Source organism: Belonocnema kinseyi, chromosome 3, assembly GCF_010883055.1.
Source record: "Belonocnema kinseyi isolate 2016_QV_RU_SX_M_011 chromosome 3, B_treatae_v1, whole genome shotgun sequence".
NCBI classification, from domain to species: Eukaryota; Metazoa; Arthropoda; class Insecta; order Hymenoptera; family Cynipidae; genus Belonocnema; species Belonocnema kinseyi.
Genome location: NC_046659.1, coordinates 113,095,736 through 113,109,562, shown reverse-complemented (window position 1 = coordinate 113,109,562; position 13,827 = coordinate 113,095,736). Strand labels below are relative to the sequence as shown.

At 26.0% G+C, this 13,827-nt stretch overlaps 1 protein-coding gene across 1 annotated transcript in view; it reads left to right on the top strand.

Annotated features, from left to right (window-relative positions):
• The window catches only part of LOC117169241, a 139,152-nt gene that overhangs the window by 86,133 nt on the left and 39,192 nt on the right, over window positions 1-13,827 (top strand). The window contains exon 3 of the mRNA XM_033355511.1: window positions 6,565-6,805. Coding sequence (XP_033211402.1) covers window positions 6,565-6,805 — 241 coding nt within the window. The remainder of the gene's footprint in view (window positions 1-6,564; window positions 6,806-13,827) is intronic.

Here is a 13,827-nt window from a genome sequence, read left to right as displayed (position 1 = left end):
TAAATAATTTAACAATTTAATAATTAATAATTTAACTATTTCGTTGAAAATGCAACTGTTTTTGGTTGAAGTCTAATCTTTTTTGAAAATCCACCTTTGTAAGCAGAAAATTTATTTATTTTTGTTGAATATTAAATTAGTCTCTTGAAAATTGATGTATTTTGTTAAAAATTCGTGTTTTTTGGTCGAAAATTAAATTGTTTTGTCAAATTCATCGTTTATTATAGAAAAGTTCTCTTTTTTTGTTAAAATAAATAAATAAACTTGAATTAAAAAAATTATAATCTGAAATTGTCTTATTCCGTTCATAAAAGATTCTATATAAAAATGTCAAAAGACGAAAGTAAATGGTATTCGAGTAATAATGGTCAGGGGAAAATTGCATCAGAATCATTTTTTCAATTTATTATAACACATTCATTTGTAAAATTTATTTTTGGCTTTTCAATTCTTAAGATTTTTAAATGAGATTATTTATTCGTAAACTTGACAAAGGAAAAATTCAGTTTCGAGAATTTTATTCCGGTTTAAAATTGGGATAATTAGAGACGATTAAAGCGTACTTAATGTGGAATGTTCTGTGTATAAAAAAGGCGCTATTATCGAAGGTCGAGTCAATATAGTGTCCAAATTATTACTATTACTACTTAGCTTACAACAAAAACTGGTACGGCCTCATCATTACCTTTTGCCACGCTGATTACCCAGCACGTATTTATCCGAATGCTCGACCTAACATCTTTCCATGGTCAGTTAAAAAAGATAGAAGAGAAAAAAAATATCACTTTCGGGATGGTTGTCCAAAGAGAATCATTTAAAGGGATCATTTTTTAAGAATGATTAGGGTGGCCCAAAGAAGGCCTATTTTTTTTAATAATCGCTTCCAATGCATTTTTTACTCGCAATGTAATCTTTTTACTCAAATTCATCACTCAGATTTTAGGAAGATTTTTCCAACAAAAAAAGCATTTATGTTCAATAACCGGCTTGAAGGACCCCTCCGTTTTTTTCTGTTAATTTTATCGAAACTCTCAGTGATGTATTTAATTAATATTTTTTACTTTTTTTTCGCATTCCGAAGTAAAAATACACAAACAGCGATTATTTAAATTAAATAAAATTATTATCTTTCCTTCTTTTTTAAAATAATACTTTTTTGTAGCCATGTTTTCAAGAAACTTTCCCTTTTTCTCCGGTTTTAACAAAAATACGAACTGAATAAATACAACGCAATAACAAATATTATTTATTTGAAAATTTAATAATTTTGTTGAAAATTAAACTATTTTCTTAAAAATTAATTTTATATACCGTTTTTAGTTAAAAATTAATCTTTTTGGTTGAAAATTCAAGTGATTTATTAAAATTTGAAATAGTTTGTTTAAAATTCATTTTATTGGCTGAAAATTTACCTCTTTATTTAAAAATTAAATTATTTTGCTAAAAATTATAATTTTGTTGTTGTTGAAAATTAACGTTTTTTGAAAACTCGACCGTTTTGTACAAAATTCTTATTTTTGGCTTGAAAATTCAACAATTTGATAGAAATTTTATTTCTGTCTTTATTCTAAAATCTTTTTTGTTGAAAATTAATTTCTTTGGTTAAAAATGTAACTGTTTTGGTAAACATTCGTTTTTTTGTTGTTCTTGAAAGTTAATGTTCTTGAGATTAATTAATCTTGTTTGTTGAAAATTCCTCTGTTTGGTTGAGGATTAAACTATTTTGTTAAAAATTTCTCTTTTTCAGTTGAAATCAACTAATTTATAATTCGCTTTTTCTTATGTTAAAAATTAGTTTTTTTTTTAAATAAGAATTAAACCATTCAATTTTCAATTGAAAATTCAGCTATTTGGTTGAAAATTTGTCCTTTGTGCGAAAATTATTCGTCGTAGTTGAAAATTCATTTTTTCAGTTCAAAAATTCGGCTGTTTGGAAAAAAATGCAACGTTTTAAAAAGAATCTGAATAATTTTTTTTGAAAATTCATTTATTTGTTTAGTCATCTTTTTGGTCGAAAATTCAACTGATTTGTTCAAAGTTGATTTTTTTTAAATTAATATATTTGGTTAAAGTAATCTTTTTTGGCTAAAATTTAACTGTTTTGTTGAAAGTCATTCATGGTTTTCAGAAGAAAATTCAACTATTAGGTTGAAAATTCGTCTTTCAGTAGAAAATTATCTTCGGGGGTGAAAATTAATTTTTGTAGTTAAAACATTTGTTGGTGACGATTTCATGTATTTTGTTGCAAATTTGTCTGTAATAGTAAAAAATAAATCTTTAAAAAAAGCGAATAAACCATTTTTTTTTAAATTGAACTCTTCTTCATTTAAAATTAAAATCTTTCTTGGTTGAAATAACAGATGCTCTTTATTCAAAATTGAAATTTTTTTTCAAATATAGGCTACATTTTTCTGTTGAGAATTCAATTTTTTTAATTGAATATTTTACTACTTGGTTGAAAGTTAAACTGTTTTGTTGAAAATTCCTTTTTTTCAACAAAAAGTTTGAGTAATGAATTTTGTTTAAATTGATTTTGTTATTTGAAAATTCATCTCTTCGGTTGAAATATCATATATTTTGTTTCTTTATTGTTACAAAAATAATTTTCTTTGCGTTATATTAATTCTTTGTCTATTTGAAAATTCAAATACTTGGTTGAATGTTTAACTTCTTTATTAAAAATTGTTTTTGTTGGTTTTAAGATTTATCATTTATGTGGAAAATTCATTTGAAGGGTTGAAAATTGTTCGTTTTTAGTTGAAAATTATACTGTTTTATCAAAAAATTCGTTTTTCTGAAACTAATTTTTTTCCTGTGAGGATTAATCTTTTTTTAGTTGAAAATTAAGCTTTTTGGTTAGAAATTCTTGTATTTTGTTGTATATTCGTTTTTTTTAGTTGAAAATTCAATTACTATTTGAAAGAAATATAATTTATTTTGTACAAAATTTGTCTTTATTGGTAGGAAATTAATCTTCTTGGTTAAAAATTCGTTGTTTTTTTTGTAGAAAATTAACTTTGTTAATTAATAATTAAACTTCTTCATTTTTGGTTGAAAATTGATCTTTCTTGCAATTTGCAATGGAAGGGATCATTTAAAATCACTGATTTAATAAATGAATTAAATTATCAGTCGAAATTGAATTTAAATCAGTAACTTTTGATTGATTCAAATTTAGAGTGCAGTACAATAAACATATTAATAAATATATAATAATAATAAATAAAAATATTGCTCATTTTTCTTGAAACATTCTCACTGTCAACTTCATTATTAAACTGCTTTCAAGACTGACTAACGTGATGATAAATAATTTTCCATAAACGAAATTTTTTCCCGTGGTTTGATTAATTACTCTCCGATTAATGGAATTTGTCTCATGAACTTGAATAAATTAATTATAATTAGCATGGAAAAAAGTGTCTAAGTCGTGGGAACGATTTACCAAATCAGGGGTCTTCATAACTGAACACCATACATATTATACCTATATGTATGAAATATATAGATATATATAATTGAAGTATAAAATATTTTTTGGTATCGGAAGTTTCGCAAACGAGTAAGTCCATTAGGGTTGAAGTGCAGCTGTTGGCTTTGTTTGTATTAATAAACTGATACTTTGGAACTCCCACATGAAAAAAAAAGAACATAAAACTGTATCGGACATATTGTTTGAGCAACGAACCATGAGAGGGTGATTAGCGTTATGAAATATGACACGTATTATATCTCCCCAGTAATTAATTTCAATACACTCGCGCGCACAAATTATTCCACAAATTACATTTTTATTCAATATTTAAAAAACTGAAATTGATGATTTTTCAACAAAAAAGGAAAAGTTTCTTTCTAGTTGAAAAAATTGATTAAAAAAACAAGCTTTTTCGAAACTGAAATGATGAATCTTTAACAAAACAAAAATTATTTTTTTACAAAGTAGTTCAACTTTTAACACGAAGAGACAAATTTTTAATAAAAAAGACGAATTAAAAAAATCAAACAATTGCATTAACAACCAAATAGTTGAAGTTTTAAACTAAAGATATGAGTTCTGAATAAGATAGATGAAATTTTATCCAAACAGCAGTAACATGTTTAAACCAAAAAGGCTTTCAACTAAAAAGATGAATTTTGAACCAAACAAGGTGAAGTTGAAACTTGTTACTAAATAGTTGAATTTCCAACCGACAAAGATACATTTTCAACCAAGAAGATTAATTTTCTACGAAACAAAATTCTAATTTTAAAATGCAAAAGAAAAATATATTAATTTGCAATCTAGAAAGATGAATTTTCAAGCAAGAAAATTAATTTTAAGATAAGCAGTTGATTTAAAAACAAAATTAACAATTTTCAGCCGAGGAAGACGAATTTGCAACAAAACTGGTGAAATTTCAACGGAAAAGTTAATTTTCTACGAATTAATTTTTTTTTTTTAATAAATCTTTTAATTTTTTACTATAATAGTAGAATTTTCAACAAAAAAAACTTTTAACAAACAACTCTATTATTAACTTGCAAAGATGAATTTTCAACAATAAAGCTAACTTTTATTTTTAAAAATACGAATTTTCATCTAAGTACATAATGCCAAACTGTTGAATTTTGAATCCAAAAAGACGGATTTTCCACAAAACAGTTAAATTTTCAACCAAATCGTTGAATTTTGAAGCCAAACAGATGAATTTTCTATGAAACAATTGAAAGTTCAACAGGAAAGTTAATTCCAAATTGTTCAAATTTTGAATTAGAAAAGATGAATTTTTAAATTAAAAATATAAATTTTCAATAGAAGTGGAATAGATACATTACCAGTAAAAAAACATTCTCAACCACTAACATCGAATTTTTAACAAAAGGGTTATTAAATTTTCAACCAGAGATGAGTCTTGAACAAAAATGATGAATTTTGAAGAACAAATTCATTTGTTAGAAATTAGTTTAACTTTAACCAAGTAGTTAGAATTTTAACAAAAAGAGAAGGAATCTCAACGGAAAATGTAATGGTGGACATTTCAATTAAGAAAGGTTTCAATTTAAATAAAAAATATTTTAAATAAAATAGTTCAATTTTTAACCAATGAGATGAATTTTCAAATAAGTAGATGAACTATGCATTTTTACGAAATAGTTACATTTTTAAATAAATATTTTTATTTTTATCCAAATAGTGGAATTTTGAACATAATACGTGAATTTTCAACCAAAATCTTAAATGATTAACTAAAAAAGATTAATTCGAAAAAAATCAATCTTCAATAAAAAAAATGGAATTGATATGTTTAGAACAAAAAATTAATTTTCCACTAACAACACCTAATTGTCAACATCATAGATAAATTTTCAATTAAAGAGACAATTTTTTAACTGAAGTGGCGAATCTTCAACAACAAATTTATTGTTAAAAAATTAGTTCTACTTTAAAACATGTAGTAGTAGTTAATTTTGTAACCAAGAAAGATGAATTCTGAAAGAAAAAATGTAACAGTTGACATTTCAACCAACAAAGATTTAAATTTAATTAAAAAACAGTTGAATCATTTTAATTGTTATAACCAGTAACTTTAACTTTCAGAAATTAAATTAGTTATTTTGATTGATCTAATATGTGACTGTCAATTATCGTTAATTTATATTTGTTATAATAATTATTATTTATCATTTTTTATTATAATTTGTTATTTATTATGTTTATACAAATTATGGTTAATTTTAAGACAGACTAATCAGTTACTTCTATTGACTGGAAATCAGTAATTCCAAATGACTGTTTTGCCAGTAGAAAGGACTGGCCTTGAATTTAGTTGAATTTAGTTTGACTTGTGTTCAATTCGCTGGATTCACTTTTGATTTGATTTGAATTCGCTTAAATTTGCTTTAATTGAGTTAGATTTACGTCGAATTCAGTAGACTTTAATATCCATTAAATAGAAGGTAATTTTCGTTTTTTTTTTTAATAATTCCTCTTGAAATCGCTTGAATTAACTTTAATTATTTTGAATTCACTTAAACTTTTGTTCATTGAATTTATACATAAAATTTATTTGAATAATTATTGAATCTATGATACAGTAACTTGAATTCCTTCCAAATATTTAATCAACTTGAGTTAGTCTTGAATTCACGTTAATTTGTTGAATTTCTTTGAATTTCTTTGAATTCATTTCAATTCCTTAAATTTCTTCGTAATATTTTAACTTCTTGAACTTGTCTTGAATTCACCTCAATTATTTTGAATTCCTTTGAATTGATTTCAATTTTTTGAATTCTTATGAATCTACTTCATTTAAGTTTGATTAATTTAAATTAATTCAAATTCACTTACTTTTATTTAAATTTACTTAAATTATGTGATTGAACTGACATTTACTCGAATAGAATTTGAATTAAAATAATTTAAATCCTTCTTCGGTAACAATTCCCCTTGGAGTCGTTCTGAATTCCCTTAGATTATTTTGAATTCTCTTAAATTATTTTGAATTCCCTTGAATCCTTCAAGTTGACTTATAAAGATTTTCAGTAATTTAGTAAATAAAAAAAAGTGTTTTTTTCTAATTTTAGTATCAACAATGGCAACAACAAACGAGCTTCGAAATTACGAAACACACATGTCAGCAGGCTGCTATTTTCCTGCAGAACTTCAGGGCGAATTTGTAATGCAAGTGAGTGGAAAGAATGCGAAGGGTTCCATGACCAAGGGTGCACCAATTCAATATTCCCCAGTGAATATTACCTATAACGCTATTCCAGTTTGGGGCACTTGCCACAGGAAAGTTGGCAACAACGTATTGCTCATGGACAGGTGAGACTTTCCCACTTTTTAATCATTACAAATTTAAATTAACAAATTGCAGGGTTGACAATCGGTCCCCTTCTTCCCCTATTTTACCCTCAACTTTCACAAAATTCCCTATAATCCTTGTAGGGGACATCACCCTACAATAGATAGTGAACCTACAGTCTACACTATATAGTCAATTATTAAAAATATTAATGTATGTGAAATAATTAATTTAATTTAAAGTTCGGAAATTACATTTGTTTATAAATTAATATCAGAAATAATTGTTTTTAGGTATATATATTTTTTCGAGGAATAGAAACACTGAAACTGGGTGACTGCAGGTCAGAAAAAAGTCAGAAATTTTTTTTAAAATCTTGCAAAAGTCAAGGAATTTTTTATAAGAAATACTTTAAATAACTGTGAAAGATAATACATTTTTTTATTTAAAATTTGAAATTGCTTTCATTCCATTATGAAATCCTACGTAAAAAATTTTACATGACACAAGTATACCTCTTGTATAAATGTCGGTAAGGCAGGAATTCATGATGACCTCATCAAGAATGTTCTAGAAACTTAGGACGGACACGAACCACTATAGCTAAGAAGCTTCTCAATTGCGGCAAAGTAGAAATCTTGGAGTAGAACCGACCCTACTCATCTACTAAAAAAATTTCCCCATTCCAATAGAATTAAATTGCTCAACAACTCTTGCAAATAAAATCCTAATGGACAAATTATCAATAAGAGCAACCCTTAAAAATAAGTTTGGTGCAAGTCTATCTGAAATCTTGCCGATTAAAAAGACTGATAGTCATAACGCAATATCGCGTGTTCGATATGTCGTGCCTTGTGCCTCTACTTTTCCCAACAGGCTGCATTTATTCTAACAAAAAATTTTACCAAATATTAACACTTATTATTTTCATAAACATTTTAATAAAAAAATTCTACATTCTTGCACCATTTCGTAGGTATATATTGTTTTTCTGATCAAAGCAGTATTAAATTGTTTAAAATTAATTAATAATCACACAAATTCATAAATATTGAATATTTATTTATTTTAATAATTCGGCTATAACTGTTTTCAAATTTGCTTTTTTCTTCATGAAGGAAAATTACTATTTATTTGTGTGAAACAGTAAATAGTAGACGAAATAATTTTTTTCCGTGCGAAAAATGACTAGTTTTGGAATTTGTTTATAATTTATTATATTAAAAATAAGAGATATTTGACTTTCATAACTTTCTGTGATTATTCTTCACTTTACAACGCATTTTTAAATGGTTTTATGAGAAAAACAATGCTTATGTATGAAAAATTAGAATATATTTAATAATTTGTTAATATCAATAAAAAAGGGTTTATAAAACATTTTTTAAATAGAAAGTGACTGTTTAATTATACTTTTTATTATAAGAAATACGATACATTTAATATTTGTGAAGCGTTCATGAATTAAGGTTTTTTAGGAGGGTAAAATAATTTTTTAATTGTAAATTTATCTTTTTGTTTAAAAGTTCAACTATTTGGCTGAAAATTAACGTTTTTTCTTTAAAAATTACTTTTAAGTTGAAAATTCATTTTTTTCTGTAATTTTTTTATTAAGTGAACATTTAGTAATCCAGTTTATTTTAATGTAAATTTATCTTTTTAAGTTATAATTTTAAATATTTGGAAGAAAATTTATGTATTTTATTCCAAAAAAATGTGTAGAAAAATAATCTTCTTGGTCGGAAATTCAAGATTGATATCTTCGGTTTTGTCAAAAATTCGATTTTTTGCAGTTGTTATAATTTAATTTTTCTATTGAAAATTTATTATTTAGATGAAAATTTAACTATTCCATTTGAAGATTCGTAATTTTATTTGAAAATTCATTTCTTTTTTTTTTAATTAAATTTTTTAACTAAAAATATGACTTTCTGTTTTAATTGTAAATTTATCTTTTTAATTGAAAGTTCAAGTACTGGGTTGAAAATTCATGTAGTTTATTAAAAAGTAATGTATCTTGAGATGAAAGTTCTTTTTCTTCTGTTAAAAATCCTTTTTTTAACTTAAAATTTAATAATTTCATTTTTTATGTAAATTTATCTTTTTTAGTTGAAAGTTTAACTAATTGGATCAAAATTCATATATTTTACTGAAAAATTCAATTGAAGATTTATAATGTTTTCATAATATTTATTTTTAATTGTAAATCTATCTTTTTAGTTGAAAGTTTAAGTATATGATTCAAAATTCATGCATTTGTTAAAAACGTAATCTTTTTTGGTGGAAAATAAATGTTTCCGCTTGAAAATTAATATTTTGAGTTGAAAATTATTTATTTTATTTTTTGTTGTTAAAAATTCTTATTTCTTAAACTAAAGATTTAATAATTCTATTTTTGATTGTAACGAATTTGTTGTAAAATCGTTGTTTTTTTGTTGTTGAAAATTTATTATTTATCTGACAAATTAACTATGCCAGTTGAATATTCATAATTTTATTTGAAAATTCATTTCTTGAGTTCAAAATTCGTTTTTCATATTTTTTAATGAAAATTTAATTTTTTAACTAAAAATTTAATTATTCATTTTTCGTAGAAAATTGATCATTTTTGGTATAAAATCCAACTACTTCGTTGAAATTTGGACTACTTTAACGCGCCCATTGTATTCTAAAAATATTTTTATTAATTTATTTCGTGGATTATTTTCCAAATAAACGAATGTCTATCGCAGACTTTAGAGTACTCAATTTTTAATGTAACGACTCGGTGAATCCGAGGGATGCCAAAGAACACGTCTGCAACGTGTCTGCGACGGAAATAGACTTCGTTCCAGGCAGTGCCAGACTCAGAAAGCACATCGCTACAAGGATAATTTCTGAATGAAAAAAAAAGCAAAACAAAAAAAATGGCCAACTGCCAGCTTAACACTTCCACCCCGATTCAATACATTTCGATTGCTGCACAGCTTTTTAAGTAAGAAAAATTAGACCCTCGGACCTCGTTCGTGTCAAGTTGAAATTGCATTCTGGGTGAAATGGACAAGGGCTTTCACTTGCCGCTTGAGTCACGCGATGTCTGCCTTCAGTGCCCTTATATGATAATTTCTTAATAAATTTAGCCGAAAATTGTATTAAATTTTTTTTTGTACAACATTAAAGCCATGACGGGGGGGGGGGGCTCTGGTAATCCGCTGGACTGCTTTGTAATCCGTCCTGTTAATTCGTTGGAATCCGAGTAGTCCTCTGTATTCCGAAGTAATGCGCTTATAATCCGAGGTATTTCAAGTAAGTGGAGTAATCTATTTGTAGTCACTGTAATCCATTTGTAATCCGAGTAATCGACTTGTACTCCGAGGTATTTCAAGTAAGTCGCAGTAATCTACTTGTAATCCACTTGTAATGCGAGTAATCCGCTTGTACTCCGAGTAATCCACTTGTCCTCCGAGGTATTTCTAGTAAGCAGAGCAATATACTTGTAATCTGTGTAATCCATTTGTAATCCGAGTAATCCCCTTGTAATCCGATTAACCCATTTGTAATCTGAGTAATCTACTTGTACTCCGAGATGTTTCAAGTAATTCGGAGTAATCTACTTGTAATCTGTGTAATCCGTATGTAATTCGAGCTATTTTAAATAAGTCGGAGTAATCTACTTGTAATCTGTGCAATCCACTTGTACTCCGAGGTATTTCAAGTAAGTAGGTGTAATCTACTTGTAATCCGGTAATTCACTTGTAATCCGCGTAATCCACTTGTGATCCAGTTGCAATTTGGAGTAATACAGTTTGAATATTTGAATATTCGTGTATTTTGTAGAAAGTACATTATCTTCGGTCGAAAATTAATATTCTTTGTTGAAAATTAATTATTTTTTGTTAAAAATTTAACTGTTTTGGTAGAAAATTTAATTATATTGTTGAAATTCGTTTTTTTTGTGCTTAACATTAATTTTTTTAAATGCAAATTTAACTCTTTCATTTTGTTTAATGTTTTTTTCATTAGTTAAAAATTCAAATACTTTATTTTATTTATTTTTAACTACTTAATTTTTGGTGAAAACTTGTCTTTCTTAGTTTAAAATTCGTTTATTCGGTCAAAAATCCATCTTTTTTTTGTTAAAAATTCATGATTTTGATTGAAAATCTAACTTTCTCGTGAAAAATTAGTTAATTACTTTCTTGGCATTTTCTTCCTTGCAAAAACTTAATTTTCTAAATTGCAAATTTAATTATTTCATTTTTGGTACAAATTTGTCTTTCTTAGTTAAAAATTCATGTGTTTTTTTTTTGTAAATTCGTCTTTTCATTTTAAAATGAATCTTTTTCGTTGAAACAGAAAATTTTACTTCCATTTTTTTTTAATACTTATCTATTTTCAGATGAAAATTCAACTTCTTCGTTGAAAATTAAACTACTTTCTGAAAAATGCAGTTTTTTGGTTAATAATTCTAATTTATGTTGAAAATTCGTCTTTTTTCGAAAATTAATCTTTTTTGCTGAAAACGCACGATTTTTGTTGAAAAAATTAATTAAACTATTTTGGTAGAAAATTCAACTTGAATTGTTGAAGATTTTTTTGACTGAAAATTTATTTTTTCCAGAAGAAAATTGAACGAGTCCATTTTTTGTTGAAAAATTAATTTTTTTTTAAATTGAAAATTCAAATTATTGGTGGAAAAATGAACTGCTTTGTTAAATGTGCAGTTTTCTGATTAAAGATTCTTAATATAAATTTAAATTGTTGGTTGAAAATTTAATTATTTTATTAAAACTTTTGTTTAATAATTATTTAAACTGAAAATTTAACTACTCATTTTTTGGTGAAAATGTGCTTACAAGTTTAACAATTTTGTTGAAAATATTAAATATTATATTTTTTAACTGAAATTTAACTATTCCATTTTCAACTGTAAATTTATCTTTTTTATTTGAAAGTTTAATTTTTTGTTTGGAAATTCATGTATTTTATTAAAAATTCATCTCTTTTGATACAAAATAAAAAAGTTTGCTTGAAAATTAATTTTTTTTTCATTAAAAATGTAACCTCTGTGTGAAAAATTAATTTTTAGTTGAAAGTGCATCTATTTAGTTGGAGTTTCGTATTTTTCGCTAAAAAATGAATCTTTATTACCAAATCTACGTTTTTTTTTGTTTTTTTTTTAAATTGAACAATTGAAAGATTATTTTGCTTTGTTGAAAATTTCTCTTTTTGCTTTCACTTCCAGTGTTTTTTTATTTAAAATTAAAATCTGTTTTTTGTTGCAATATCAACAAATAAATTTTTCTTTGAGAAATAATTTTTTTGTTATTAAAAAAAAGCTTCTGATTTGTAGGAAATTTAGGCGTTTGGTGGAAAACATTATTTTAGTTGAACAAACCTTTCTTTTTAGTATGACGTCCTCCCCCCTTCCCCTCACAGTTGTAACTTAGTTTATGGAGGTCTCCTGAGGAAGAAGGCATCAACTTTAAAAGTAAAGTAGTTACAAGATATAATTTGAATTGATGAGCCCGCTGATCATTTTAATGAATTCATGTCATTATCATATGCCTGAAATTATCATACAACATTGGTACAAATGAACAGGCTGAGAATTAACCAGCGAATTAAAATGATCTATAGGAGCCAATTAGGAGGGAGCAATACGAAGGCGGGTCATTTTGCATGTTGAGATTCACGGTGCTGGGATAAAAAAAAAAGTAAAAAATGATATAAAAGAGAATGATATGTTGGATTTTTGTCCCATCAGAGGAAAGTGCTCCCCGATGTCAGAACTCAGAAGCAAAAGCAACCGGTAGCTCGTTAACGATTCAACGTGAATCACGAAGTTTAAACACGTAGGACTGTGCGTGGATGCCAATTTATGCATTCCTGGCCAGGCAACACCCACACACTTTACTCTAGAATAGCGCATTTGCACTTTTATGCTACCTGAAAGAAATTGTTTGTCAGGGTTTAAAAGTTCACCTTTGAAGCTCTTAAGTCTCCTTTTTAGGGATTTTAATTAATTTTCTTTCTTCACTTTTACACAATTCATTTGAAAAGATGATCAATTTACTTATTTAGGATAGATACTGTACCTGGATTTTTTTCAGACTGGGAAAAAAATTAGAAAATGTTTGATTAAAAAGAAAGTCTTAATGAGATCCCATCGGGAACCCAGATAAAGTTCTCATAAAGTTCTGAGACAAATCACTGTTTAAGTATCAACTATGCTTAAAAATTTTTGGAAGTTCAAATAGTGACAAAAGTACTTGAAAAGTTTCATTTTTATGGACTTGCATGCTACCTATGGAAGCAATTGTTCCTCAATGTTTAGAAGTTCATCGTCAAAGCTTTTTATGGCTCTTTTTTAGGGGGTTCAATTAATTTCATTTCTTCACTTTTCTTGAATTTACTTTGAAAGATAATCAATTTATTTATTTAGGGTGGATTATGTACCCGGATTTTTTTCAGACCGGGAAAGAAATCAAGAAAAAACTGGGAAATGCTCGAGTAAAAATAAAGTCCCAGCGAGATCCCATTGGGAACCCAGATAAGGTTCTCATAAAGTTCTGAGACAAATCAGAATTTAAGTATCAACTTTACTTAAAATTTTTTGGAAGTCCAAATAGTGAAAAAAGTGCTGGAACGGTTCCATTTTTTTTCGAGATTTTTAAAAGTACTGATGTAACTTTTATTGAACAAAAGTATCTAAAAAGTACCACTTAATTTCATTATTTTTATCTTGAGCAAGATTTTTTTAGGAGAAAAGACAGAAGTAACAGAAAAGTTTGAATTTTTTTTCTTCTTATTTTTACAATAGAAGAACTTTTAATATTGAAAACGCAGATTAAGTTTAGATCAAAATATTTTAAAATTGTTTGGTTTCAAATCTAATTCTTTCAAACTTGCAGGATTTGTAATGAAAGCCTTTTTTAATACTTCAATTGCTATTATTTGAGAACGATAAAAATCAAATAATTTAGATTCAAATGTTAAAAATGGGATGATATTAAATTAGTAGAATAATTAATAATTAAACTCAGGACGAGTTGTAAAATGC